General features: G+C 40.6%; 1 protein-coding gene across 2 annotated transcripts in view; it reads right to left on the bottom strand.

Annotated features, from left to right (window-relative positions):
* Stk32a (serine/threonine kinase 32A) overlaps nt 1-27,902 on the bottom strand; it is a 115,665-nt gene that overhangs the window by 62,641 nt on the left and 25,122 nt on the right. For both annotated transcript variants that reach the window (XR_012910295.1, XM_075968743.1), the window contains exons 3-4: nt 15,856-15,911; nt 14,948-15,099 (exon numbers count right to left, since the gene is read on the bottom strand). Coding sequence is in view for 1 of the 2 variants with exons in the window: in XM_075968743.1 (XP_075824858.1) it covers nt 14,948-15,099; nt 15,856-15,911 (208 nt within the window). In the remaining variant the exon portion in view is untranslated. The remainder of the gene's footprint in view (nt 1-14,947; nt 15,100-15,855; nt 15,912-27,902) is intronic.

Consider the following 27,902-nt stretch of genomic DNA (forward strand, 5'->3'; position numbering starts at 1 on the left):
ATTTTTGAAATAATTGTTTCTTCTGTATACTATCTATTGAAGACTCTTGCCAGGCGTATAATTTATAAGCTGTCTCTATTTTCTCTCAATTTATGTGCTGTCATTTCACTTCTTGATCATTTGGTAAATGCCCAGTTGTCTCATGATTTTATGAATTATCTATAGTTTTTCACTGCTAAATTACCTTGACACCTTGGTTCAAAGTCAATCAATAATTAGTGTGAGGATTTGCTTTTAGATTCCCAATACTATGCTATGTCTATTTTTAATGCCTGATACCCTATCTTGATTCTGTAGCTCTGTAGCAAATTGGAGATGGGGATATGAACCCTCCAATATTGCCCTTTCTGTTCAAGATTGTTTCAGTTAGTCTTTGAATTTTTTTTTAAAAATCTTGCATCCCTTGAGTCTCTATGTGAATTCTTTCCTTTCTTTCTTTTTCCTTCTTCATTCTTGTTGTTTGAGTCAAGGTCTCTCTCACTGTATAGTCTTGGCTGGCCTGGAGCTCATGATGTACAGCAGGCTAGCTTCAAACTCATACAGATCTATTTGCTTAACTTGCTGAAAGCTGGGATTAAAAGTTTTCTTCCTTCCACATTATCATGTCTATTAGTGTCCCCCTTATTCAGACCATTCTTATGCTGCCATGTAGGTGAGAATTCATGGATGTAACTTCTGACATCTCTAGGAGTCATTATCTCACAGCAAACTCCAGGTTTCTCTGGCTCTTTTCATCTCTCTGCTCTGTCTGTCTCAGTGATCCCTGAGTCTTAGATGCAGAATTGATGTTGTAGATGGATCATTTGAGACTATATGTTTTGATTGGCTGTGTTTTTCTGCAGTTGTCTCTGTTCCAATGAAAAGTTTCATAATACAGACTGAGCAGGGTGCATTTTTGCTTCTAGAAACCACACACACACACACACACACACATACACACAGCAACAATTAAAGAAAAAAGGACACCACAGATTTGGAAGAGAGCAAGGGATGGCTTGGAAGGATGAAAAAGAAGGGAGAAATGGTGTAACATAATCTCAATAAAAGAGTTAAAAATTAAAAAAATATACCTTTTAAAGAGTATGCTATAACACCCAACTCTTTGTAAAATTCAAGAGAAGTTTATGGATTTTGTATGTTTGTTTGCTTGCTTGCTTTGTTTTTTCTAGATAGGGTTTCTATGTGTAGCCCAGGCTGCCCAGGAACTCTTTGGCTAGCCTCAAACTCACAGAGATCCCACTGTCTCTGCCTCCCTAAGTGCTAGAATTAAAGATGTACACCACCATACCCGACTTCATTTCCTGTTTTCTTGAACCATCCAGGACTTTCATAGGGTCAGGGTAACATCTATAGATGAGTTCAAGCCTGTTGGCTTTTTATTCACTATGTAGTACATGCTGGAGAAAGCACCAGAAAGAGTTACCTGTCATTCCTGTCCTCAGCCATGTTACATGTTTAATTAAGTTATCCTTTGTGGGAGACCAAAAGGCTATTTTCAAGCTTTTCCTATTGGAGATTCCAGTAACACTCTAGTATATGTGTAGTGCATGTGTCTTTTTATATTCTACTTAGCATTATCAGATATTTCTAGGAGCGGGTTTGCTAGTATGAGGATTCATCGCAACAGAGGGCAAAAGCACACACAAGTGTGTTAGATACTATCAAATCTGTCTTTGAGTGTCTGTGCCAATTTTGAACCCTTCCAGTAATATATAACAGTATAGACTTTGTCACATGCACTCTCTGGGGAATACTGTCAAATTTCCAGGGAAGGGGGTCCCACTTCAGAAAAATTCATCCATGCACCAAGCCTTGAAACGTACAGAGTTCTTATTTCTCTGCCCTACTAGTGCCTTACAGAGTTTACTGAGGAAAAAAATGCAGCTTAAACACCCTCATTAAACCAGTGGCCAAATGACATTACCCGCTCTTGTGTATTTTCCCAGACTAAAGAACTACAAAACTGAAAGTCATAAAGTTGGTGGCTCACAGTGCAGGCGGATCTTTTAGACAGAATGGAACTGAGAAAAATCACTATATAGTCAGACTTCCTAGTCTGCAAGAACAATTTTGGTATACATCTCAGAGACATAAAAGCTTGTCCTGCGTGAGTTTATCCCAGCTCTACTTGAGTCTCCCATGGATCTTGAGGTTATTTCTACTTCCCTTGTGTGCAATTCCAAAGCACTCAGACACTTGTCTGTAATAGAACATTTCGGAGACTTAGCAGTGGATTCTCTTCTGAATCAGGCTGCATTTTCACGATTTATTCATTTAGCTCCAAGTCCTCACTTGAGGGAAAATTTTGAAGATCCTATGCCTTCTTCATCTCTGTATCTACCAGAAAGCCCTGGCATGTAGCCTGGTCTATCATGTGTACTTGTTTGTTTAGTGATATTCTACAAATATTTATTACATATTTATACCCCTGTATAATGCATTGCAGTTAAAGTGACGCAAAGAATATGGTTTTTTCTCTTTTGAAATCAACCATCTTAAAAAATAAATATTTACACAAATAAATTGATAGAAAACTTGATAAGAAATGTTAAAGAAAAATACAAATTACTATGATAGAAATTAACAGAAAGCCCTAACATTAACTGTAGGGATCATAAAAACCTCAAAAAAATGTAACATGAGCCATAAACTGAAGTCTTCATTAAAACACATAGAGATTTGTGAGTTTCACAGTGAAAAACATGGTGTGTAGTTATTTTCTTTTAAATTCACAGAATAGGCTGCATATTATGTCCCCATGTCCTTATGTCATACCTGATTGTTCAAAGCATTGACCTTTATCCGGACAGAACTCTGCAGATTTTGTGACCCGTCAGCTCATACTGGCTCTGGAGGTCTTGTTTATGAAATCTCTCCAGAGGAAATTTGGCTACTATTATTCGTACAGAATCTCCTGAGAGGTTCCCTTAGAGAATAAGATATCCAGTAAACAGGCAAAGGGGAATAACGTGTCTTGTTCCCCATATACATGGAAAAGCCAAGACACATGCTTACATGTTAATGAGGAACAATTAAATCAGAACATTACACGAAGGATTAGGAAAAAAAAACAAAACAAGCCTTAGAAATTGATTTGGAGATCTGTGACAATCAGCGACCACTACAGAGAAATGATGAAACTTGGTGATTCTGGGTTTTTGACAGGAATGGAAACGGTCATTTGTGTTTGGAAATAGATGGAAATGTCTTGGCTGACATTAGCAGGGTTCAGGAAGCGTTGAATCAGAAGTGCTGACCTGTCATTCCTCAGTAAAGAGATAGAACATTCATCTGGCACAGTTAGATTTTTCCATCCCCCATCTCTCTGGCCAAAAAGACAATTCATTCCTTACTGAACAAGTTGTAAAACTCCATGAATTCTGGGGCAAAGGAAGGTCTCCCAAGGACAGATACTTCATCCTTCCTATCTTTGTCCCTACTTCTCTTTATCCAATGTGCCTGACTTTCTTTCAACCAAGTAGTGCCTACATCCAAACTAGACCAATACATCTTCTGCAGAGTTGGGAGCAGCACTGTGTCCTGTGTTACCAGGGATGTACTAGCTAGCAATGTTTCTGATACCTGACAGTCAAAACTCCTCCAGGCAAGCAACTAGAGACCTATCCCCAACTTGAGTATTTTAAAAAACAAGTAGTGATTTTGTTCCATTAAAATTTATTATTTATCATGCTAAATGATGTCTATATTCTTACTTAGTCCTTTGATTGTGTTTATTTTTAAATGTTTTGTTGAAGGAATGATAACTGAATACCTCACAGACATAATGTTAAGATGGAATGTATGTTAATATTGATGGAATCCCGACAGACTTTGCCACTGGTTTTGCGGCTTTGACCCAGTGTGTCTATTTTTCTAAAGGGACAAAGCTAATACATACCATGCAGGAACTGACCTGAAGATGGCATGAGACTGTCACTTTCCATAGAACACATGAGACTGTATTACTTTCCATATAGATATTCTTAAATTTATCTGAAGAATCTACATTCCTATTTTCATTTTTTGAGACAAAGTCTTACTAGGTAGCCCAGGTTTGCTTCAAACTCTCCATCCCCTTGCCTGAGCCTTCCACGTGCTGAGGCGATAGATCTGCACTGCCATTTTCAGCAAGAATCTTCTTGGGTCTATGAGAATCCTTTATGATTAAATCCCAGTCTGATAGGTCTTAAAACATTTTAGAAACTACAAAACCAACATCTTCTATGTGCAGTCTATGTAGAAAAACACAGATTTGATGATTCGGTTCACTTTGAATTTACAGACACAGATTTTAAACGGATACTCAGAAAATACTATTCTAATTTTTAAATTTTGCTTTTTTTTCAGTTATTTCTCAGCTTCTCTCCGTGGTGGTGCACGCCTTTAATCCCAGCACTCGGGAGGCAGAGGCAGGCGGATCTCTGTGAGTTCGAGACCAGCCTGGTCTACAGAGCTAGTTCCAGGACAGGCTCCAAAACCACACAGAAACCCTGTCTCGAAAACAAACAAACAAACAAAAAATCTCCTGCTCTTCTTTCTCAGTTTGTGATTTCATGGGGTAAGCAGAGACAATAACCTGAACATTGCTTCCTCACACGCCTACCAACAAACCTGCTGCCTCCCCCACATATGCTTCCTGTTCTGTGTTCTCTCCTAGTGCAGTGAAAGAAGCATCCACATTTCCACCTGCACTTTTGACTTAAGGCTAGCCTATTCACCTTCATCTTCCTCTTAGCGTATAGCCCATCTATACCCTGTCAGATTCTACTTGTCTGTCATTCCACTTTTGCCCTTTATTGTCAATTCTTTTCTTTAACTGCTATATCCTCTTTGGCAGTCACCCTTATTTCTACATATCTCAAAATGTATAACAGGTAAAACATTAATTTTTAAATAAAAGTAATATACAGATAAGGTGAAAATATGAAGTCTAGCAAGTTAATGAATCTCATAGTGACCTAGGATTTTATATAAATGTGTAAGGAGAATAGAATGTGACCAAATACAGTTCATTTGGGGAGTTGTTTTGTGAGTCCCAAATCAATTTACTTTTTATGCGGTAGAAATTGAGATCTTAATTTAAAAAGAAGTTACCTGATAAATTAAAATTCATAGACTCTAGAACCAAAATGGAACTTCCCTATCATGACTCTGTGAACAGATACCCTACAGAAAATATCACATGACATCTGAAAATATTTAAACCCACTTCTAGGAACTCAAAAAAGACCAACTTGCCCAGGTCACTATTTGTGTTCAACTTTGCTCCCTTTGCATGGGAACAAAGAGATGAGACCAGAGAGGGAGAAATGAAACCACTATTATTTGTTCATGACATGGTTTTAAATTTTGAAAACCTATGTGCTGTGGGACAATGGTCTTTTGTATTGTTTTAATAAAATACTGATTGGCCAGTAGCCAGGCAGGAAGTATAGGCAAGGTGACCAGGCAGGAAGTAGAGGCGGGGCGATGAAAACAGAAGAATTCTGGGAAGAGGAAAAGAATCAGTTTACAGTCGTTACCCAGATGCAGAGAAAGCAGGATGAGAATGCCTTTCTGATAAAAGGTACCAAGCCATGTGGCTAATATAGACAAGAATTATGGGCTAATTTATGGTATAAGAGTAAATATGAAGCCTGAGCTAATAGGCCAACCAGTTTATAATTAATGTAGACCTCTGTGTGTTTCTTTGGGACTGAATGGCTCTGGGAAAGGGTGGGACAGAAACCTCTGCCAACACCTATAGGAAAGTTACTGAGGAAGTTCAGCAGAGTTTGGGAAATAATGCCAATATCAATTCTATTGTAGCATACAAGCAACAGACTACTAGAAAACATAAATTTAATAAAAAATAATATTATGAAAAATATCAAATACTTAAGAATAAATCTTAAAAATGGATAAAATCATCTTCCACACACACCAGGATTACATTAAGAACAGAGACAAAGGGAGAAAAATCAAGATTTCTATACATTAAAAAGAAAAATATATGAATTAAAAGATGTACTATTTTAGTATGATAATATGATAAAATTTTTCCTTGAATTAATCCATAAATTCAATAGTACCCAAAATAAATACCAGTAGATATAAAATACAAATTGAAAGGCTATGGTAACATTTATATAAAATTGAAAAGATCCAATTATGGCCAACATAACACCAAAATTACAATGCTGCAAATGAAATACAAAGCCACAGGGTGTGTATGTGACAGGGTCACCATTTAATCCATGGAGCTCAGTGCAAACATCCACAAGAGTGTAGTAACTAGGAAGATGATAAATGTGGCTGTGCTGTGGTATGGTCCACTCCCCCCTTCTATGTGAACTGGGGAGCACTCAGAGCCTTTAATGTCTCACCTGCACTCTCCAACGGGCTCCCTTCCAGTCCCTGAAATGCAGTCTCTAGCCAATGCTCTGCACACTCCTGTTTTGCCTGACTACTCTCTGGAGTTTGGGTTTCTACAGAAACACAGGATTTACTCCCTACCCAACAACTGTATTGAGATCACTGAACAGAAGTCCCAAATTGAGTCTGCTTCCCATCAGATCTCCCCCATCTCAGTGATTGACACAGTCTCCAGGTTGCTCAGGTCAACAAGCCAGGAGTCATTCTTTCCTCTCTCTCAAAAGCTAAGGGGCAGGCATGCTTTTCTGAGCAGAGCCAATTAGACATCTGCCTAGGACTTTGAATCTTGAGTGGTTGACACAAGGTTAGAAAATCATTGGAGCTGACTCATCTGGGCCAGACAGTCTCAAGGGTTTGCCCATTAGTCCCTGTACCTGGATTCCCGGAATTGCCTTTATTCCTGCTCTTCACCTTGATTTCTTTATCTACATTATCCCTAATGGACCCAATGAGTTTTTTTGAGCTGAGTATTTTTAATATCTTTGTGTTATTTTCTATGAAGGAACTTTTGTATCGGGACAATGAGAAAAGGAAGAGTTATTGCGTATATTATGAAGATGCAGATAGTCCACAAGACTAACCCATTAGTCCATGGGACATCCAGTCATCAAGTACATATAGTATAATTACTGCACACAGGCCACCCAATAATACTGTGTCTCTGCTGTGTCCTTCAGGGACTGTCCTTCTGTCTTATACCAGGATCATCTCCAAGAATAATCATTTCAATGAAAGTCAGGCACACTTGAAAGCATGCATGTGTGCTTCTTAGAATCACATATAGTAAGATATATCTAAGTGTGAATACAGACTCCTCAAAGGAGAGCTACTTCAACAACAAATTCTTCCTTGAAGACTTTCACAACTAAGAGCACTTGGTTACATTATATGGATCCCAATTCTAGCACAACTAAGAGTTTTTATCAGTTACTTGATTGTTTGATCATATCTTAAGACTATTTCATGTATTGTGACAGCTGGTTTCTAAATTAACTACAGTGGTTCCTTTGCCTGCCCTTCTGAGACCCAGGCTTTGCCATGGTCTTCTAGCCCTTAGATCTGGTCATGACCTCAGGATTCACTTTGGCTGATGAGACAGTAGAAGACAAGACGTAGGCAAAAGCTGGAAACGTGTTTCTCATGAACCATGTCCTTTCTTGCCCGTGGAATCCTTCCACTGTTGTTTAGAGTTCCCCATATCTTCACTGCTGTATAGACAGTAGCAGAGATGATGAGCCTCAATTATCAAGAACCAGGTAGATTATTTTGGATGACTAACTCCCCAGTCTCAGACAGCTTCAGACAAGGCCTCCCGAACCAGAAAAAAAATGCCTGGTCAGTCCATAGGGTCATGAGAAATAAATACCTGGTGGTAGGAACAGTCACTCCTTTTCCAGATGATCATCACTCAGTTGTTTAAAGACACGGCTTACTAAGCAACTACCATGTGTAGTACTTTATATATGTATGTTGTTCATTTGTAGCTCTCTAGATGAATATTTACATTATCATCAATTACGTCTAGGGAAATCAAGCAAAGTACATGGGGTAACTGGTCTAATTCATAGTTACCGAATGGCAGAACAGGTATTAAAACTCCAGTTCCTCAGACCCTAAGATCACCTAGGAACTGAAGTGTGTGTGATTATAAAACAGTATGTTTGTGAGGGTGCCAACGTGGTGCTGACATGGTGGGGACATTGTGAGGGTGCAACGTGGTACTGACATCGTGGGGACATTGTGAGGGTGCAAACGTGGTGGGGACATTGTGAGGGTGCAAATGTGTTGGGGACATTGTGAGGGTACCAACGTGGTTCTGACATGGTGGGGACATTGTGAGGGTGCCAACGTGGTTCTGACATGGTGGGGACATTGTGAGGGTGCAAACGTGGTTCTGACATGGTGGGGACATCGTGAGGGTGCAAACGTGGTTCTGACATGGTAGGGACATTGTGAGGGTGCCAACGTGGTTCTGACATGGTAGGGACATCGTGAGGGTGCAAACGTGGTGGGGACATTGTGAGGGTGCAAACGTGGTTCTGACATGGGGGGGGGGACATTGTGAGGGTGCCAACGTGGTTCTGACATGGTGGGGACAGTGTGAGGGTGCCAACGTGGTTCTGACATGGTGGGGACATTGTGAGGGTGCCAACGTGGTTCTGACATGGTGGGGACATTGTGAGGGTGCAAACGTGGTGGGAACATTGTGAGGGTGCCAACGTGGTTCTGACATGGTGGGGACAGTGTGAGGGTGCCAACGTGGTTCTGACATGGTGGGGACATTGTGAGGGTGCAAACGTGGTTCTGACATGGTGGGGACATTGTGAGGGTGCAAACGTGGTTCTGACATGGTAGGGACATTGTGAGGGTGCAAACGTGGTTCTGACATGGTGGGGACATTGTGAGGAGCCAACATGGTACTGACATCATGGGGACAAGATCAAGCAACCAGGAGCCAATAACCTGGTCTTATCGCTGACTTACTTGATTCATTCTCTCACTGAACAGGCATTTATTGATCACTTGCTGTGTGCTAGGCACTGTTGCAAGAGTTGAGACAGAGAAAAGCATGCGAGCATACCTGCCTGCTTTGTGATATCCCTGTGGTAGATATGAAAGATAATAAACAAAATCAATTCTGCTGCCTTGCATATTTTGTAAGTGAGTCTCATGAGATGTCTTCTGGGGATGGTACACAATGGAAAAAAGGCAGATTTGAGGGCAGGTTATCAGATGGGAACCCAAGCCCTTACGCCTGGGGAAGCCTCAGTTTTCTCCAAATGTAGAATAGAACTACCCATCCCTCTCAACTGAGTTTGTTAGGATAAACAAAGACGTCAAACCAAGAGAGATAGGACGCCATTGAGAAGCACCTTGTCAGTTACCAAGAGGGCTCAGTTTTCACTCCAGGAAATCGAGCGGCGAACACTGGAGAAGTTTCCAGGCCGCCATCGGCGGGACTCGGCACGGCTGTGTGTTCAGCTGTCAGAAAGGACCTCTTGTCACGCTCCAGGTTTAGGTGGTCTTTTCCACTTAAAATAGATGACTCTGTCCTTTAATTTATTAAAACCACTTGTGAGCCCTTTCTGTTCCCGGGGCCCAGGGGCCCGAGCGAGCTAGGAGAGAGGCCCCAGCCTGCCTTGCAGCTGCAGGCTTAATCTCAATTAACAAAAGCCACCTGGGGAAGCGGCTGCAAGTCTATTTGTTTTCTGACCGTGGGTTGCCAGGGCTTTGTTAACAGCCCTCAGGGAGCGACTCACAGCAAGACTGTATTTACTTTTCCTGGATGCCAGCCCTGTCTGGCAGCTTTCACTTGATAAGGTGCCCTACATCTGAAGATTCTTCCTGATTGGATCCAGGGCCAAGCGGCTGGCAAGGTTCAACGTTAATTCAAATGTTGTTCCTCCCTGACACCTTGTCCTACAGGGGTGAACTTATGTCCCTGGAACACAGGATGCGGGGGCATCTCCTAAATCCTTCCACGCCTTCCTCACAGTTTATATTTCAAGAGCCATTTGATTGACATTAGTGTTTTCCTATCAGTAGTGGTAGTGTGCAGATAAGAGTTTCATCTATTCTTGCTCATCGCTCTGTCCTCTCCCTGTGGGTGTGTGTTGAAATTAGGATTGCCAGAAGGAGTAAATAAGAGTACTCTATAGCCAGTTAAATTTGAAATTCAGATACATTCAATAAATGAATAATTTAAAAACATGTCTGTGCGGCGCTTGGGGCCACGGTTAAAATTATTGGGTGTTTATCTGAGATTCAAAAAACTGTGCCTCCCAGATTTTATGGCAGCCTGAGATGCAAGTTGGTTCTGATGCTCAGTAAATATACACACCAATGAAGGAAATAACAGGGCCAGTGTGGGACAAAACCAGAAAACTATATGCAAATATTTTGCTAGAATGCACGTTAAAACATTAAATATGATTGTTTGAAGGGGATAAAACTTCTAAGAATTTCTTGTTTGTCTATATAATTCATTTTCTGTTTTTCAAATTGGTTGCAATAAGCAGAAAAATTTCAAGCATATATACATGCACACACAGAGAGAGATAAGTGTGCACACCTATATGTATACCTATACATTCATGTCTCTTAACGTTAAAGCAAATGGTGTTTAAGAGAAATTTGGTTATTTTTCTCAGCTTGAAACTGAGGTCGGAGTACAGCCCTAAAGGCTGGATGTATCTTGAGAATGGATGAGGTTATTCAAGGCAATACATGGTAGGATGTGGGGAGCCTATTAGGAAAACAGAGTATGTGAAATAGGCAGGGGTTTTTGAAAGGATTGCTGTAGTTGTATATATTATATGATGTTTCTTAAGGTACTACCCTCCAAAGTTTTGGAGATAGCCAAATAAATCTAATTGTTGGGCCAGAATATAAATATGAGTTATATATAATATTTTGGGGAACACTTAACTAGCTTATGTTTGATTTTCAGAATGAAAGTAGGAAATCAAAATCAACTCTAATAAAGAATGTACTAAAGACACTTCAGTGATGCTTCCCATGATGCTTTGGAATTAAGCATTGTTCAAGGTAGACTTTTGGGCATCCACATTGGCCAGTTGTTTAGAATATTATACCAACATGGAGCAAGAAAGAAAAAAATGCAAATAAATAGTTGCAAGAGCCTATATGCTGGGTGACCCTTTTCATCCACCAGAACAAGCCGCCATTCATTGTAACCATGTCTTCTGATGATGCGACTTGAAAGTGACAGATCATTCATTATTAAAACTCAGAAGGTTTGTAACGTGCTTATTTCTCCTGAAAAGACTCCCTTAAAAAAACACAGTAACTCGCTAGGACAGAAAGCCCTACAGTGAGAAGGAATACATGCCCTCTGTGAAGATTTTTGTCTTAAAGGATTAAAGGGGAATGGGAGAGACAGGATGGCATGAAGGTAGAAAGGTCAGGACTAGGAATGGAGAGGTGTTGAGTGGGGAAGAAACTAGGTAGGCATGGCAGAGGAGGTGCGTAGAAGACAAACCAAGACTAGGGGAATGTGCAAAAGCCATATGGGTACCTAGTTCGTAAACATTAAAAACACAGTTTCAAAAAACAAGTTTAAATGAAGGTTCCCTACACGGTAATAAAGCCCTTCCCAGAAGCCAGAGGTTACTAAATATAACTCTGAGTTCCAGGTGTGGGATTCTCCCTTATTTGTTGCTGATCAGGGAGTTGCCATAGGTACCCAAAACAATAGAGTTTATTGCCATCGTCCTGGGTGCCCACTAGCGCTAGATGGTAAGACTCTATTGCTGAAGATACCACACACTTTGGTCACTGGATGTGGGGAAATCAAGCCAAAACTTCTCTGGCAGCTCCCTCTCTCTCCTGGTTGGCTTCCATAGTGCTGGAAGGTACTGCGAAGGCTGCTGAGGAAGAGAGTTTGTGTATACAGTCTCATCCAGCTGTAGACACTTTGAACTATAACAACAATCCCCCTGGCAGGGAGCACCCATTGGTGCAACAGCGGCATAGCTGTGAGGGGTAACCAAGAGCTTTCTGACTGGATTCCGTGCCGACGCTAACAGAGAGACTTTATGCCCGGTACAATACCCTGATCAGGAGCTGACGACTAGGGGGATCAATGGCCCTAGGGAACACACTGTAGTGTTTTGCTAAGGGACATGTGGTCCGAATGCCTTCTAAACACTCGTGTTTTTATCCTCAGATAGTGCTTCTCTCAGACCTTATCAGAGAAGGCTCTTACTACGGTGTGCAGACTGCAACTGGTGAAAACGCCAAGTGTCAGGGACTCCAGTGTGCTCAGCCCTAAAGGAAAGGAGATATCTATCTATCTATAAACACACACTCCACACTCAGAGGACAGTGCAGGCGAGGGGGTGAAAAGAATGGAAGAGCTCGAAGATGGAAAGGTGCGTTACAAAACCACTTCTCTAGAGATGACGCAACTGTTGTCGTGCTGAGTTTATTTCAGCTGTGTTTACCTGGAAAAGCCCTGCCCAAGATAGGGCTTGTCAATATTCCATCTTGAGTCCCCACTTCTCCCAAAGGGATTACAGACAGTTAATGGCAGCTTGGAAAAGTGACGTCCCTTTCTTTCCTGATGGAGGCACTGGTAAGTTAGTTGCCTTGGCCCCATTAAATAACCTCCCACCTATACTCAAACAAGCAGTCCTAATGAAACTCAGTGAGCCGGGAACATTCAAAAAGGAAGGAGGGGCACTTATGGGAAAAGGAAAGTCCCAGAGAAAGGGAAGGAGGAGGATTGAGAGGAAAGAATGGAGGATGAAAATTCACACACACACACACACACTCACACGTACATTGTCAATAAATTAAAAATTAATTGTGCGTTCTGCACTGTGTCTATCAATGGAATGTGCCCACAATTTCACTGTGAACTTCAATGAGAACAGAAAAAGAACAGGGGATATATGTTCTAGCACAAAACTCCTCAACCTGTGGGTCGTTACCCCTCTGAGGGTAGAATAGCCCTTTCACAGGGTTATGCTATGCTTTGTCATAGTACAAATTAAAGTTATGAAGTAGCAATGGGAATCATTTTGTGGTTGGGGGTCGCCACAGCTGGAGGAGCTGTATTAAGGGTCACAGCATCAGGAAGGTTGAGAGCCACTGTGATAGCAAGTCTGTCACACTATGTATGGCCAGCTCTGCACAAACAGTGAACAGAATGTGGTCTGGATTGACAGAATTTTTAAACTGTCTCTGCTTCTTGCACCCCAGCCCCCAGGTTTCATTGCCTCTGCCCACACAGCCAGAAGAGACAGCACAAAAGAGGAACGCTCTAGGTGTGTCCTTATGAAGAGTTCTTGGCGCTAAAAAGGGAAAATGAGTTGGCTGAACTTTTTAAGGAGGAAAAATATGACTTCGAACAAAGGGAGGCTGTGAAGTGACAGCACCTTGTCATTTTTAGGGAGGAGAGAGAAGAGAGGATATGATGATTGCTAAGCAAGAGAAAGCCTGCATCCATTTTAGCATCTTACATGGTAGCATCCTGAATAGGCCACTCTAAAATTCTGATTAACAAGTACACTGATGCTGTATCAAAATTAGACTTAGCAGGTCTGAGTAGTGCACAAATTACAATAGATCTATTTCTAAGTCACACAGAGCCATCCCCTTTTAACTGAGAAGCATCTAACACATTGCAGATTAAGTGGACTGTGCTAGGTAAAGATGGATGGAGGCAGGCTTCATGCCCTGATGCCTCCAAAAGGATGTTCTCACACACATAGCAAAATCTCAATTATTCTTCCATTAGTATTCTCTGGATAAAGACTTTCATTTTCTTTGCTCCCGCTGGCGAGTAAGAACTGCTTGGCATGCATATTTAAAGAACAGTCATACTGAATTAACTTTAAGATCCAGCTCTTAACATAATAGATGTATTAAAATGTACTGGAAAATGAGAGAGAAACAGAGATCTCAATGCACAAGCAAAGCACTAGGGGTAATAAACATTACAAGTATCTCAATGTCTTCTAAGCGTTGGGTTATGGAAAAAGAGTTGGGTTATGGAAAAGACCTGATCTCAGATAGCTAATGTGTAGCAAGTGTCTAAACCTATTGATTGAGGAAGGCAGCACCCGACCGTAGCAAATCACAGGCATCTATAGCTGTTTCCAAAGTGTGCCTCAAAAAAAACAAAAAACAAAAAACACAGCCTGTTACTAGTTACCTTAAGGAGCAACTGTCTTCTACAAGATCTCAAGGCAAACTTCATATTCATGAGGGAGGCCATACTAGGCACCGAAAGTTCATGCCCCACAGTTCATCAGAAAAATCTATCTAATTAGAGATAACACGTCTGAGCGCATTCATTATTGGTCCATGTAATTAAAATTCTTTAAAAAACACTAAGCCCAAAGGCAAGGGGGAGTATTTATTCCTGACAAAATGGGGGGCAGCATCTTTGGGGTGTGGAGATGGATCAGTGGATAAAGTGTTTGTTATATAAACATGAGAATGAGAATTCAGATCCCCATCACCCATGTAAAGCTGGATGCAGCTGGACACATCTGTAATTCCCTCCTGTCAGATAGAAGATGGAGACAGGAGAATCTCTAGAAGCTTGCAAGCCCCCCACCCCCACCCCAGCCTGGTGTGCACAGCAGTCAACAACAGGAAACTACTATTTCAAATAAGGTGGACGTGGAAGATCAACACCCAAGGTTGTCCTCTGACCTGCACATGCGTACAAGTGCACACACAGCTCCACTCACACTCACAGGCACACATGAACTGAACCCCCACCCGCACATACACACTACACACATACATCATACACACACATTAAAAGAAAAACCATTTTGGTAGAGCGCTTAGTTCGTGTGCAAGGTCCTCCCAGCACAGCAATAAATAAACCAACTTTTTTTTCCCTCATTTTAACACCAAAGTTTTGTGCAACACATTAAGGAAAACCATAATGAGAATTGGCCATCGCACATTAAGCAGTCATGTCACGATGGTCTAAACATGTTTGCAGATGGACGCAGGAGTGTCTATTCAGAGACACAGTCGGCACACTTACCACAGATTCACCAGGAAAGGGTGCTCCAGGCCCTGCATGATCTGGAGTTCCTTGAAGACATTCCTCACTTCATTGCGCTCCACACACTTCTGCTTATTCATGTATTTCATGGCATACATCTTCTTGGTATCATTCTTCTGCACGATGCAGACCTGGTGATGGAAGTCCAGGTCAGCCAATGATTAGGGAGAAAGAAAAGGTGGCTGAGGGACACAGACGGGTTTATCCTTTAGCATGCCATAGAGCCCTTGTCATTCTCTGGGATCAAAGCTTTTATTTCACTCAGAGTAAAGATTTCAGCTTCTTCCCCCATGGATTTATTGATGCATTTAGTACATCAATAATTGAATCTCTGCATCCTCATGTTAGTTTGCCTGTTTTTGCTCCTGGAATCTTCGAGACAACATTTAAATCTGCTTCCATGTTAAGAATCTTCTGATAACAGATAGCATCCTTGATCCCCCTTTAAGTGGCTGGAACGGATGTGACTGGAGAGCTAAAGTCAAAAATCTCATCAGGCAGAGTGTTTCCCAGCATAAGTGTTATAATGGGAAAGAGTGAGCAGGAGGAAACTGCCACACAATTGTCCACATTCTGCAACCTTCTCAAAATAACATGCAAACTTAATAGAAAATTATTATTTTATCTTAAAGTATGTCTCCATGGAGAATCTAAGAGTTTCTTACAAGAGGCTGGACTAGGCAGAGCTGACTTGAACAAGGCAGTTCTGAGCCAGCACATGGTTCGTCGTGAAGTTGACTTTCATCACGTGGTGGTGACAAGTTTGGGAAAGTCCTAAAGATTCCCTAGTTATCTGTCTTTATCATGCCAGGACCTCGACAATCACAGCATTCTCTGATCGTCTATGACCCACAGCTCTGCAGGGAGTTGGACAAATCAGCTCTTACCTTGCCAAAGCTGCCCTTCCCGATGGCCCGCAGAATTTCAAAGTGATCGAAGCTGACTGTAAAGCAAGAGAATGCAGGGTGTTAGGAGTGACTGTAAATGACTTTTGAGCAGCTAATCAAAGAAACAAGCATTGGGCTAAATCGAAGGACCTGGTCTAAAATGACACAGCAAACTATGTTAAAGTATCAGCTCATTCCCTGAAAATGATTTATTAGCCACTAGCCACATGTAGCCTAGGTTGTGTTAAGACAGTGAAAACAGGAAGTCTACGTTTGTGAAGCCTGCAGTCTAATGATATTATATAGAGTGCTTTGAGATGAAATACTCATAAAAATAAAGGAAACTTAAAAATACATTGACTCCTTGGAAGGACAGAAGCAGTGGAGCTTGCTGTCTCTAAGAGCACAGAACACTGATTTGCCTGTAGATACTGAAGGCAAAGTGACTGTTGGCACTAGGTACAAAGGGCATATGGCTTCATGTGAAACAGCTACGCTTTTAACTTTTTCTTTCTGCTTGCCTGTTTTACCACTACCTCACTCTCTTGTACCTAAATGTTTTCAGTTTTCCCAAGGAGTAAAATGATGCACCCATAAGTTCACAAAATGAGCTCATCTCCAGCTTACAGATAAGAATGTGTAAAGGGGTCCACCGAAGCAAGCTTTGAAGATGAGATGAACCGCGCATGCTCCCTTGCATCCACAGTGTCTCGTGATGAGAAGAGACACCCACTATAAGCACACATGATCTTTCAGGCTTAAGCTCATAAAATAATTCCTGATGAGAACAAAATTCAGACTCTCTCTGGCAGGTGGCCATCTTTGTTTTCTTGCCCTGATGACCTTAAGAACGTGTATTTCTTGGTTTTGGAATCAGGATTTTGACACACAAATTCCATGCGAGAGGTTTAAAGAACTTCCTAAAAAAAATACTGTGAAACACTAGAAAGGATCTCTTATCTCTTGGGAAATTTGCATTCAGTTATTCATGGGGCATGTGTGCAGGCAAGGGGACAGATTGGCGAGCCAATTCTCTTTCTAGAATGTGCGCTCTCTGAACAGCTCAGTTGGTCAGTCTGGAAGCAAGCACCCTTACTGACTGAGCTCTCTGCCTACTTCTCTCTCAACCCATGAATAGCTGTTTTCTGTCTTTTTCGTCAACAACTAGCTTATCTTCCCATAAAGGGAAAAAGAGATGGTCAGGCCTCCTGAAGGTCTCTGGGTTTTCTGAAGCTCACATATTTTTTATAATGACGTCATTACTACTTCCTCTCTGAGCTTTCATTCTTCTCTTTCTAACACAAAATCCATTTAGTTGTGTGAGATCATAAGTCTATTGTGGACTTAGGTTTTACAAATGGTCCAGCTCAGACTTGCACCCCAGATAGCAATGTGATTTGATAGGAAATAAAATCAGTTTCTCCATATGATCCCCAGTAAAAATCTCCTAGATGAGGAAACATCTTTACCTAGAAGTTGCAGATAAAGCTGTTTCCCTCCTGAAGTGCTATGCATGTGAATGACCACCACAGCATATGTTGCAGAGACAGACTGTGGGTCGTTTTGCTCACTCTGGTTTCTCTGCAGTCTCAGAAGATTGCCCATGGAAACAGGTGAAGCTGTAACTCCCTGTGGCCTTTAGGGAGTCTAGTACAATGATTTATGTAAGTTTGGCTCCCAGCAAATTTATCAAACTAAGCCATAAGGATATTCAAGAACCACCAAACAATTGAACCTTATAAATGTGAATAATGTGAGCATTTGGGCCACCTCAGGGAACATTTTACTAACTGTGAGTGAAATCCCATCAATAAGTTAAGAAACAGGTTTGGCATTCATAAGAAACATTAAAATTTTAAATGGAATAGAATAGAAAGAACCAGAAACTACTCAAATGAGATACAAGAAGAATGTCACCTCTGAGACATTTTTTTTTTATACATGTGGGTAAAAATGCAATTTTTGGTGCATGCCTTACTCTGAGCTGTCATAGAAATAATTAGCTAAATGCTTTTATACATTTTCTCTCAAATTACATATTGACATGACCAAATCAATGACTTTTTACACTTAGTACATGAATCTTAGGAATACATTATTTACCATGGTAACATTAAGAAAAATTGACCAGAATTTATTTGCGAACCCAAGATTTTATCTTGAGCAAATCCAGTAATTCATTCGGATTTTTTTTTGCACTAGCAGGCTAGCCCACAGCAATATCCCTATTCTCCAAGCACACAGCAAGTACCTAGCTTCAAGTCTCATTGTGACATCAATCTATCTCATGAGCCACGTCTTTTTCTAAATCATTTTAAGCATTAACCAAAAATAATAAGTGATTTCATGTCAAAGTACCTGGTAACTTTTGAAAGGAAAAGTACTAACTTAGGAACTTCAAAACCAAGTTCTCAGAAAAAAGGAGATTTATTTGCCACAGAGGACAGTGAATAAGAAAAAAAGACAGGAGATAGAGGACTGGGTAGAAGGGGAAGGGAACAAATGAAAGGGTGCAGAGATATTTGTTCCAAAGGGGAACAAAGGACTGTCTGTGGATAGAGAGGAGGCAGATGTGGCATATAGGAAAAACGTCAGCTATAAAGGTACAAAGGGGAAACCCCATGTAAGGATGGGGTATTCATTTTAATTGGGCCTGCTAACTAGGTAAGCCAAAAAAGGCTTTTAATTGCTGAGCTTCAATACTTGGATAGCTGGACCTTGGTAGTCAGCCTCAGGAAGAGGGACTGGCCCAGTAAAGGAAGAGACCTTGGGGGTTAGCATCAGGAATGTAATCTAATGGTTTTTAGAAAGGCAGAGGGAACTGGGGAGAAGGGCAAGGCCTGCCAGAGCCACTTGCTCTGGTTAGCGAGTGTCCCTTCCTAATTGAATGAGCTTCCCAAAAGCCAGTTCTCAGAAAAGTCTGAGGGGAACAAATCAAGATAGAAAACACATTTCATGTCTCATAAGTTAAAGAGAGAACAGACCCGGCCACCCAAAGTCCCTTCTCCCTGGAATACAGCCTAGGGAGAAAAGCAGTGAGTGGCTGATTAGAAGTGACAAAGGGCTGGAGAGATGGCTCAGTGGTTAAGAGCACTGACTGCCCTTCCAGTTGACCCAGGTCAGTTTCCAGCACCCCCATGAGAGTTCACAACCTTCTGTAACTCCAGTTGCAAAAAATCTGATGCCTTCACCTGGCCTCTGTGAGCATCAGGCAAGCTTGTGGCACACAGATGTCCACGAAAGCAAAACACATACACCCATTTTTAATGATATATTTTTCTTTTTAATTGACTGCAAGACAAGCTCTAAATCAACAACAGTCCCCCCAAATGCCTAACAACACAATAACCAGTTACTAAGAAAGCTCTAAATCAACTACAACAGTCCCCCCAAATGCCTAACAACACAATAACCAGTTACTAAGAAAGCTAATTTGAAAGTACAACCAAACTTTATGCATTGAGACAGTACCATAACGAGAGAGACAAATTCAGAAATGTAGATTTCTGGCTGAAGCCCCACAGTGTTTTATAGACGTATATATAGGGTTTGCCTTTCTGATTCTGGACCCAGGCTCTTCCACTGTCTTCCCAGGCATCATAATGTTGTTTTTACACATCTACCCACTCCAACTGGAGAACTAGGGAGAGCAACATGGACCTTTTCCTTTCATTTAGAATCGTTTGAATCAAATGATGCTCCCTAAGTCTTTCCCTAAAGAGACAGACCTTGCTGGCTCTACGACACATGGCTGATGGTGTCATCAGTTTCTTTATCTCTCTCGCCCCCCCCACCTCAGCATTTTGTGAAACTAATGTTATTGAAGGAAGTAAAGGGGACCACCAACCCTTTCCGAATTTGAAATAATACCCTGACACTAAGGCTTCGGAAGAAGGACATTTTAGAAAGTGAAGCAGTGCATCTTCTTTATTCTATTTTGAGATAACAATATTTGAAAACCTTGAGTCCAGCCTTCGGAAGTAGCAAATCGTGAACATATGTGAGTCTATTGAGAACCAAGTCCCACAAACTGCTTATGTAAATCTTCCTATTGATGATGGAACAAGGACACCAGCTGTGTGACCCTGGACAAGTTACTCAGTCTTTCCAAATCACAATGTCCCATCTGTAGCATAAAGCTAATTAAACCCAATAGGCACGATGTTTCCAAGATGAGACACTGTAAGGCAGAAGGGTAGTGTCTGGCCTGCTGAAATCTGAAAAAAATGACAGTCGCTTTTAAATGTGCAATTATTCAATGGAAATTGGGCCTTATTTCCAAAGTTTCAATTCTGTTCCTACAATGCCACCACTGTTAACAAATGCTAGGGTGTCCTTTAAGGGGTTTTCTCAGCTTGCACAGGTTCCTTTCTGGCAGCAGGACAACACAGTATCATTGGGACAGGAGCGGGTTTTCTGGTGACTCCATCGTGTCTGTCCATTCATAAAACATACAGAGGTCTAATTATTTTAAGTTGTTCATTCGTCTTTCGTTGTCTCAAAAATACTGCCCAAGTAGTGAAAGGTAATTTAATTATCTACTACCAAAAGCACAACCCCAGATATCTTCAATGGGCTTTTGTGCTTATGTTTGCAGGCTTAATTCATGGGAAGAGAACTGTTGGCCAAATGTATGCCAGCTTTCTAACATGAAGCTGTGGGGATGCCAGCAGTCCTGCAAAGATACAGCACCAATCTCCCTTCATATCATTGACATACGAGAGTGTCCTAGGTAGGGTTACTGTTGCTGCAATGAAGCACCATGACCAAAAGTAAATTGGAGATGAAAGGGTTGATTTGACTTATACTTCCACATCACTGTTCACCATTGAAGGACATCACAAAAGGATCACAAATAGGGCAGGATCCTAGAGGCAAGAGCTGATCCAGAGGCCATGGAGGGGTGCTGCTTACTGACTTGCTCTTCCTGTCTTGCTCAGCCTGCTTTCTTATAGGTCTCAGGACCACTATCCCTGGGGTGGTCCCACCTACAAAAGGCTGGGCCCTCCCACATCCATTATGAATTGAGGCACTACTCTACAGGCTTGCCTTCTGATCAATCTTATAGGTATTTTCTCATTTAGGTTCCCTTCTTTCCATTGACACTATCCTGTGTCAAGTTGACTAGTAAACTAGTCAGTGCAAGGAGTAATTTTTATCTTGCCAGCCTTACTACACACAATTGCCCTGATTTTGCAAGACAAAGAGATGGATATATTGACTTACTTTATTTCTTTAATGAGTCAAGGTGAATAGATATATATTTTTTGGCAAACTGTCTATTCACATATTTGCCTATTTGAATTACTTGTTAGTCATTTTGACTTGGATGTGCACTTAAACTTAAGTAAATTAATTCATTATAAAATATCAGGGAAAATTTTCTTGGCTATCCCTTTGAACATATTTAAATAATTGAGATTTTACAGTAAAATGTATTAATCTTTTTGACCTTTCTATGTTTATCTTTTTATTTCAAAATTGCTTTTAAAAATATGCCCTTATATTTTAAGTTAAAATATTTTTTATAGAAAGATGTGCCTATTAATTACTCATTTAAAAAATTTATTTACTCTGGTTGGAAGGGTGTGAGAATGTCACCATGTACAACTGGAGGTCACAGGACAATGCGCCAGGATCAGCTCTCTCCCTCCAGGTCATTGAACTCAAGTTGTTGCCTTGAGGTCAGGCTTCTTTACCTGCTGAGGCATCTTGCTGGCCTTTTAAAGCTTTTGGCATGGCTCTGTAATATCAACACTTTGTTTTTTAAATCTTTTTCTATGGTTTGAATATGAAGTGTAACTTGCTTTGTCTACCCTCATACACAAAACCAGACAGCTTCTAAATTCCAAGAATCTAAACAAATCCATATGCATGGATGGATGTCAATCCCATTTCAAAGGCGGACACTCTGGCATTCTTTGGATGACTTTTGGCTTTAAGTAAGTCTTCTGAATCTTGCTTATGCTGATAAAATACAATGCTAATTTCTGATGGTTCCAGTTGATAGGATATTAAGTCAGGACAGTCTGACTTGGGTTAAGAGCACCAAAATAAGACAATTTCTCAGAAAACAGAAAGAAAAAACGAAGCAAAGTCCTACCTGCTTTTTTTCTGATCCTTTTGTCTACAGTCTTTCTACCTAAATGTGGTGCCATTTAGTTCTGTGCTCTCTAAGGATTGATATAGGTATGAATAATTTGCATTGGTATGGATTTTAAGGTCAATTTTGTTATATGTATAAATGTTTCTGATGTAACTTTTACTTGATAACTGTTTTGTTATATGTAATTTTACTATGTTAAAGTTAAAGCCTTTTTTTTTTGTTTAAACCGAAAAAGGGGAAATGATGGAGGAAGGTCATTGGTTAAAATAAAAGAAGCTGCTTGGCTCTCATTGGTTAGGAGATAGGTGGGAGGAGTAAACAGAACAGAATGCTGGGAGGAAGAGGAAGTGAGGTCAGACTTGACAGCTCTCCTCTCCAGAGCAGATGCCTTCAGGAGAGATGCCATGCTACCTGCTCCAGGGAAGACGCACGCTATGAAGCTCCGACCAGGATGGACTTAGGATAGAATCTTCCCGGTAAGACTGGTGCTATACAGATGATAAGAAATGGGCTAGTCCAGGTGGGAGAGTTAGCCTAGAAGATGCTAGGTAGAAATGAGCCAAGCAGTTTTTAAAAGAATACAGTGTCCGAGTAATTATTTTGGGTAAAGCTAGCCGGGCAGGCAGCTGGGGCGTTTGGGGACGCAGCCCCGCCACCCATATTACTACAAAGGATAAAGTCAATTCAACATGGAGTCACAATTGCTCAGCTGTCCACACACCCCACTTTATCCTCCAGCCTGCAAACTCCTTTATTTTCCTTCCTGGGAAAGTAGAAGACCATCGTGTGGTAAAAGTCAGCAAAGACAATGCTCATTGAACTTGGCTTATGCTCAATGAAAATACAGTCATTGATGACTCAGCCAGCAGCTGGGAGCTCGGTCCTAGGCCCTGAGAAGTCTGCTGGAACTTTCAGTCTAATGGGACAAGAAAATAATTCATCCTAGTCAACATCCAGCCTTGTGTAAAGAGTACCCATCGTTATTCTAAGCATGTGCCGCCATAATTATCCCAACATTCCACCATGTCTACAAAGCAGTGCTACTATAATTGCTATTCTTTTTTAAAGATGGGCCAACTGCAGCAGAGAAATTAAGCAATTTTTCCAAGGCCGGAGTGGCAGAGTAATAGAGTGAGAATTCAAATGAACTCTGCCGCCACCCTCCAGCCCTGATCTCTGCTGCCTTCCATTAAATGCAATCACCTGTAATTCCCTTTCTTTTGCATATGCAAGGCCTGACTTCCCATAGCACTTATATCTGTTTCCACTTTTCTTAAGTAATACTTGTAGTTTTGATGGGTGCTACCTTGAAAGCCAAGCCCCACAGACTGTTTGCAGTCAGTCCCATGACTGTCAATCATCCCATCCCACATATATCCCTAGCCAGAAACTTTGGTCTAGATGTTAGATTGTAACTCAAGCCATTCTATTCTATACCTGTACAGGGATGACAATTTCCTGACATAGAAATGTATGTCTTTCTCTTTATGTCATTGATATCCAGAAAATGAAATCAACTGGCTTTATACCAAGGAAAGGGGTCCTCAGTTAAACAGTACAAAACCAATATATGGCATTTATTAGAATCATAAAAGAGGGGCACACCCCCATGGCTTCATGTTTAGAAAGGTCTGATTTTGATTTCCCATTCAAGTATCTCCAATATTCTTTCATTAATTCTAATTTTATCCATTTATTTGATTTATTTTGAATGGGGACATCAAACTCATTATTTGAATCGTCCTGATCCTCCCAAGTACTGGGATTACAGGAATTTACCAAACCTGGTCAAATGTTAACTTTTTAAATTATAACTAATTCAAATTCAAGGTAATGGTGATGTGATTATTGCTCTAGGAAGATCAGAGTCCTGTAAAGAAGACAAGCTCGGCCCCTCCAGGAGAACCCCCTGAAGCACCCTAAAGCACCTGCTCTAAGTGTCCAGTCCATCTTCTTCTTACAACTTTTGCTCGTCTTTTGATTGCTGCATTAGTATCCTGATTTGTTTTCTGCTACTATACCACAGTTTCTGAGACCGGAAATTTACTAAAAAAAAAAAAAAAAAAAAAAAAAAGCAAACAGAGTTTTATTCAACTCATGGTTTAGAGAGTGGGAATGCCAAGAATAAGCTACATGGGCATGTGTTTAGGGTTCCCTTGCATTATAACATGGTACAGGGGATCATGTGGTGACACAAAGCACACAGTACCTCTTTTTCTGGAGCATGCTATTTCCTCCTGCCAGGTAAGTATGTCTTCTCTTCACAATCTTGTGAAGCCACAAGTCCTGTCACATTGTCATCTTAATGATATTATCTGATTCAATTAAATCCCCATAGCTTCATTCCAAATACTATCAATGTGTTGCTCTTGGTATTGAGTTCCCAACACAAGAAAATCTGGGACTCATTGAAACCATAGCAACTGAGGTATCAGAAAGAATCCAATGAAAAGCAATGAAAATTTGCTTTTTCTATAGACATGAACAGACATTTGTTGAATCTCAATGGGACACAGATGATAACCAAACAAACAATCCTAGGCAAGTCTAGTTTGGTGACCCAAATGAGTTGATTTTGTTTACTTAAAGAAGTATCTGTCACTCAAAAACTACACCACTGAAAAGGGAACCTGGGAAAGCTCCATCCCTGGAGCTCCCTGCACAGACTGTGGGCAGGATCTGGTGTGAGAATCTCTTTCTCGAGCAATTATAATTGCTTCTATCACTTTGGGGAGGGGCGCATGAGTGCAGAGTGTCAGCTAGAACATGCCTAGCACAAGTCTGCAAGGGTTTATTTAGGAAAACTGTTCTTTACAGTAAAACACACAGTATTTCTAAGGCTGGAAAATGTTACTTACTTTTTCTTCTTACTTGAGAAGATTAAAAAGTTTCAAAGAAAGACAACACTCATCAGACCTTCCAAAACATGGGGCAGTTTAACAGCTAGCCCAGTAAAGAGGGGCAGCAAGGGTCCACTGACAAAGTGACCCGAGTCCCTCGGAGAAGGGGTTATTAAGGGACAAGTGATTGAAATTACTACCTGAAATCTCCATTTCCACCCTCATCCCATCCTTAAGTCTCAAGCAGATTTATGGTTTTTCACATAAAGGATTGATAAAAATACATCTACACTGCCTCCAGCATGCCACATCTTGAGTTATGTTCATTATATTTATACCTGCAATCATGTGTATCATCCAGACATGTTAATATAAATTATTTTATATAATCTTGCCCAAACAGCACGAAGTAGCAGTACTATTAGTGTTTTGTTTTTGAGTTATATACACTCAGAAAATGAAATCCCCCAATATTGGGGCTCAGACTTCACTCCAACTTTGTATGGCCCCAAGTTCTATGTTTCAGTATGATGAGCCTGAGATCCAGAGTATATTAGCAAAACTATGAAACTCTTGAGTTTAGATTTTGGCTATGCTACTACTTAGGAGTTAGCAATATGAAGCACAGTATTTAATGTCTCTTCAATTCAACTTCTTCCTCTGTAAGATTCTAATCACATAGAGTCCAGTTTTTAAAATTATTATTGAATCTAGAAAACATAAGCTATAGCAACGGAGTGGATTACATGTCTTCAGCAGAGTAAAAGCCAATGAATGAATTGATATTATTACTGCTTTTGCTTTTGCTGTTGGTACCAGATAAGTTATCTTAACATTAGCCCAGAATTGCTCTTTTATTAACAAAATATTAAGCAAAATGATAGAGAAGTTGATAGAGGATTTTAGGTATCAAGAGCATATGCTAAATGAAAAAAGACATCAGGTATATCTTTTTTCCATTACCTAAAGCCATTCAAATAGCATGCTTAATAACACTTGGTAACTAAGAGAGCCGGAATAAAGTGCTTAGATGACTTTGGAAGAAAAATATGAAACATCTTTTGCTTATTATTCCCTAGCACATCATTATTAATATTGTGTGTGTCCTAAGAGGTCACACCAACAACATATTGCTAAAAGACCTTTTGGACCAGCAAGATGGCTCAGCAAGTAAAGCAAGTACCACCAAGTCTAACAACCTGAATTCTGTCTCTGGGACCCAGATAATGGAAAGAGAGAGCCCACTCTTACAAGTTGCCCTCTGGCTTTCTGTGACACACATGCACATGCATAAACAAACAAACAAATAAATAAAATGAAACTTATTAAGGCTTCTTAGTGGGGTAGATAGTAAGAATATTCGGATATTTTTCTGATACGATTACAAGTTCAGGTTTCTTAACAGATACTGGATTTCTTAAAGCCTCAAAGCTTCAGTTACTTTCAGAATGAGTTGAAAGTGTTGAGAGCTGCCATTTTTGCAGTCCATCCACTTTACACACACCAAGCCTCCTCGGTAAGGGCATGGGTAGAAGCTCTACAGCATCTGAGGGTAATTAATATGAGAGCCAGGGGATATTTGCTTTGTCAGAGCTGCACGATCTTTGAACAGAAGTAAGTGTATTTCACTATGGCAACAGAAAGGCACCAAAATTAAATCACAGCCTGACAGTGATAGACTCGTGGCCCCTTTTCTAACCCTGAGTGCTTATAAGAATGGACACGGCATGATTGGCTGGGGAAAGAAGAAAAGGGCCTGGCAAATTTGAGGTACCACTTAAGAAGATAATTCATCAGGTCTGTTGTACAGTTGTGCATGAATCCGATGAGTGTCTCATCTGCTTTGTTGCATCTCACATGGAATCACTTAGCAAGAAGTGCTTGCTTATAGCCTTTTAGGACAGTCACAGTAAGACAGGAAAGAAGCTAAAATCACGCCCCCAGAAGGCACAGCTGTGCTGGAGAGTCAAATCAGCAAGACTTCAGTGAGCATCTGGGTGCCTGGGACTCTGTAAGCACTGATAGGAAAAGCTAAGGAGAGTTGGACTCAGTCATGTCCTCAGGAAACCTGTGCTCTCCAAGGGGTAGGAGGCTGAAACACAGTAGAGAAGATTCGGCAGTCTGAGAGCATCAAACCCGGATTAGAATACCTTGTCCATTTTCATGATTTTATTTCCCTGTAGCATGTGTGTCAATCAAATTCACTCATTTTTCTGGGAAAAAATAAGATGGACGATAGATGGATAGATAGATAGATAGATAGATAGATAGATAGATAGATAGATAGATAGATAGATAGATAGATAGATAGATAGATAGATGGATAGATGGGTAGATAGATGGATAGATAGACAGATGATAGAGATAGATAGATGATAGATGATAGATAGATAGATAGATTGATGATAGATAGATAGATTAGATAGATAGATAGATAGATAGATAGATAGATAGATAGATAGATAGATAGATAGATGTGATAGAGCAATATGATTAACATGATAGATTGACAGAGAGAATATATATGATGAAAGATGATAGATTCCTAGTTAGCAATAACTGTCAAGTTGACATAGCCTAGAATCACCTGAAAAGACAGCCTCAGCTGAGAAATTGTCTTTGTCAGAGCATGTCTGTTAGGGATTATTTTGAGGGTTAATTGATGTAGAAGGGCACAGTCCACTGTGGGAGGTACTAATCCCTGCACAGGAGGTTCTGGACTGTATATACAAGTTAACGAAGTATGAGTCTGTGAGCAAGGCCACAAGCAGCGCTCTTTCATGCCTTCTCTTCAGCTCCTGCCTCGACTTCCTTCAGTGGTGGACTATAAACTATAAACTAAAAGAAGCTTTTTTTCTGCCCTAAATTGCTTTTTGTCATGGTACTTGTCCTATCGACAAAATGAAACCAAAACAGGTAGATAGCTAGAAAGACAGAATGATGGATAGATGGATAGATAGATGGACAGATGGACAGACAGTCAAGAAAGCATATATGAGCAGTTTTATGTTAGTTCAGCTTTAGTCGTGTTGTGGACCTTAAGAAACGTGAGCGAATGGCTTTATTTCTTAGGCTTTAATGAGGACTGAATGTTTTGATAA

Source organism: Microtus pennsylvanicus, chromosome 4, assembly GCF_037038515.1.
Source record: "Microtus pennsylvanicus isolate mMicPen1 chromosome 4, mMicPen1.hap1, whole genome shotgun sequence".
NCBI classification, from domain to species: Eukaryota; Metazoa; Chordata; class Mammalia; order Rodentia; family Cricetidae; genus Microtus; species Microtus pennsylvanicus.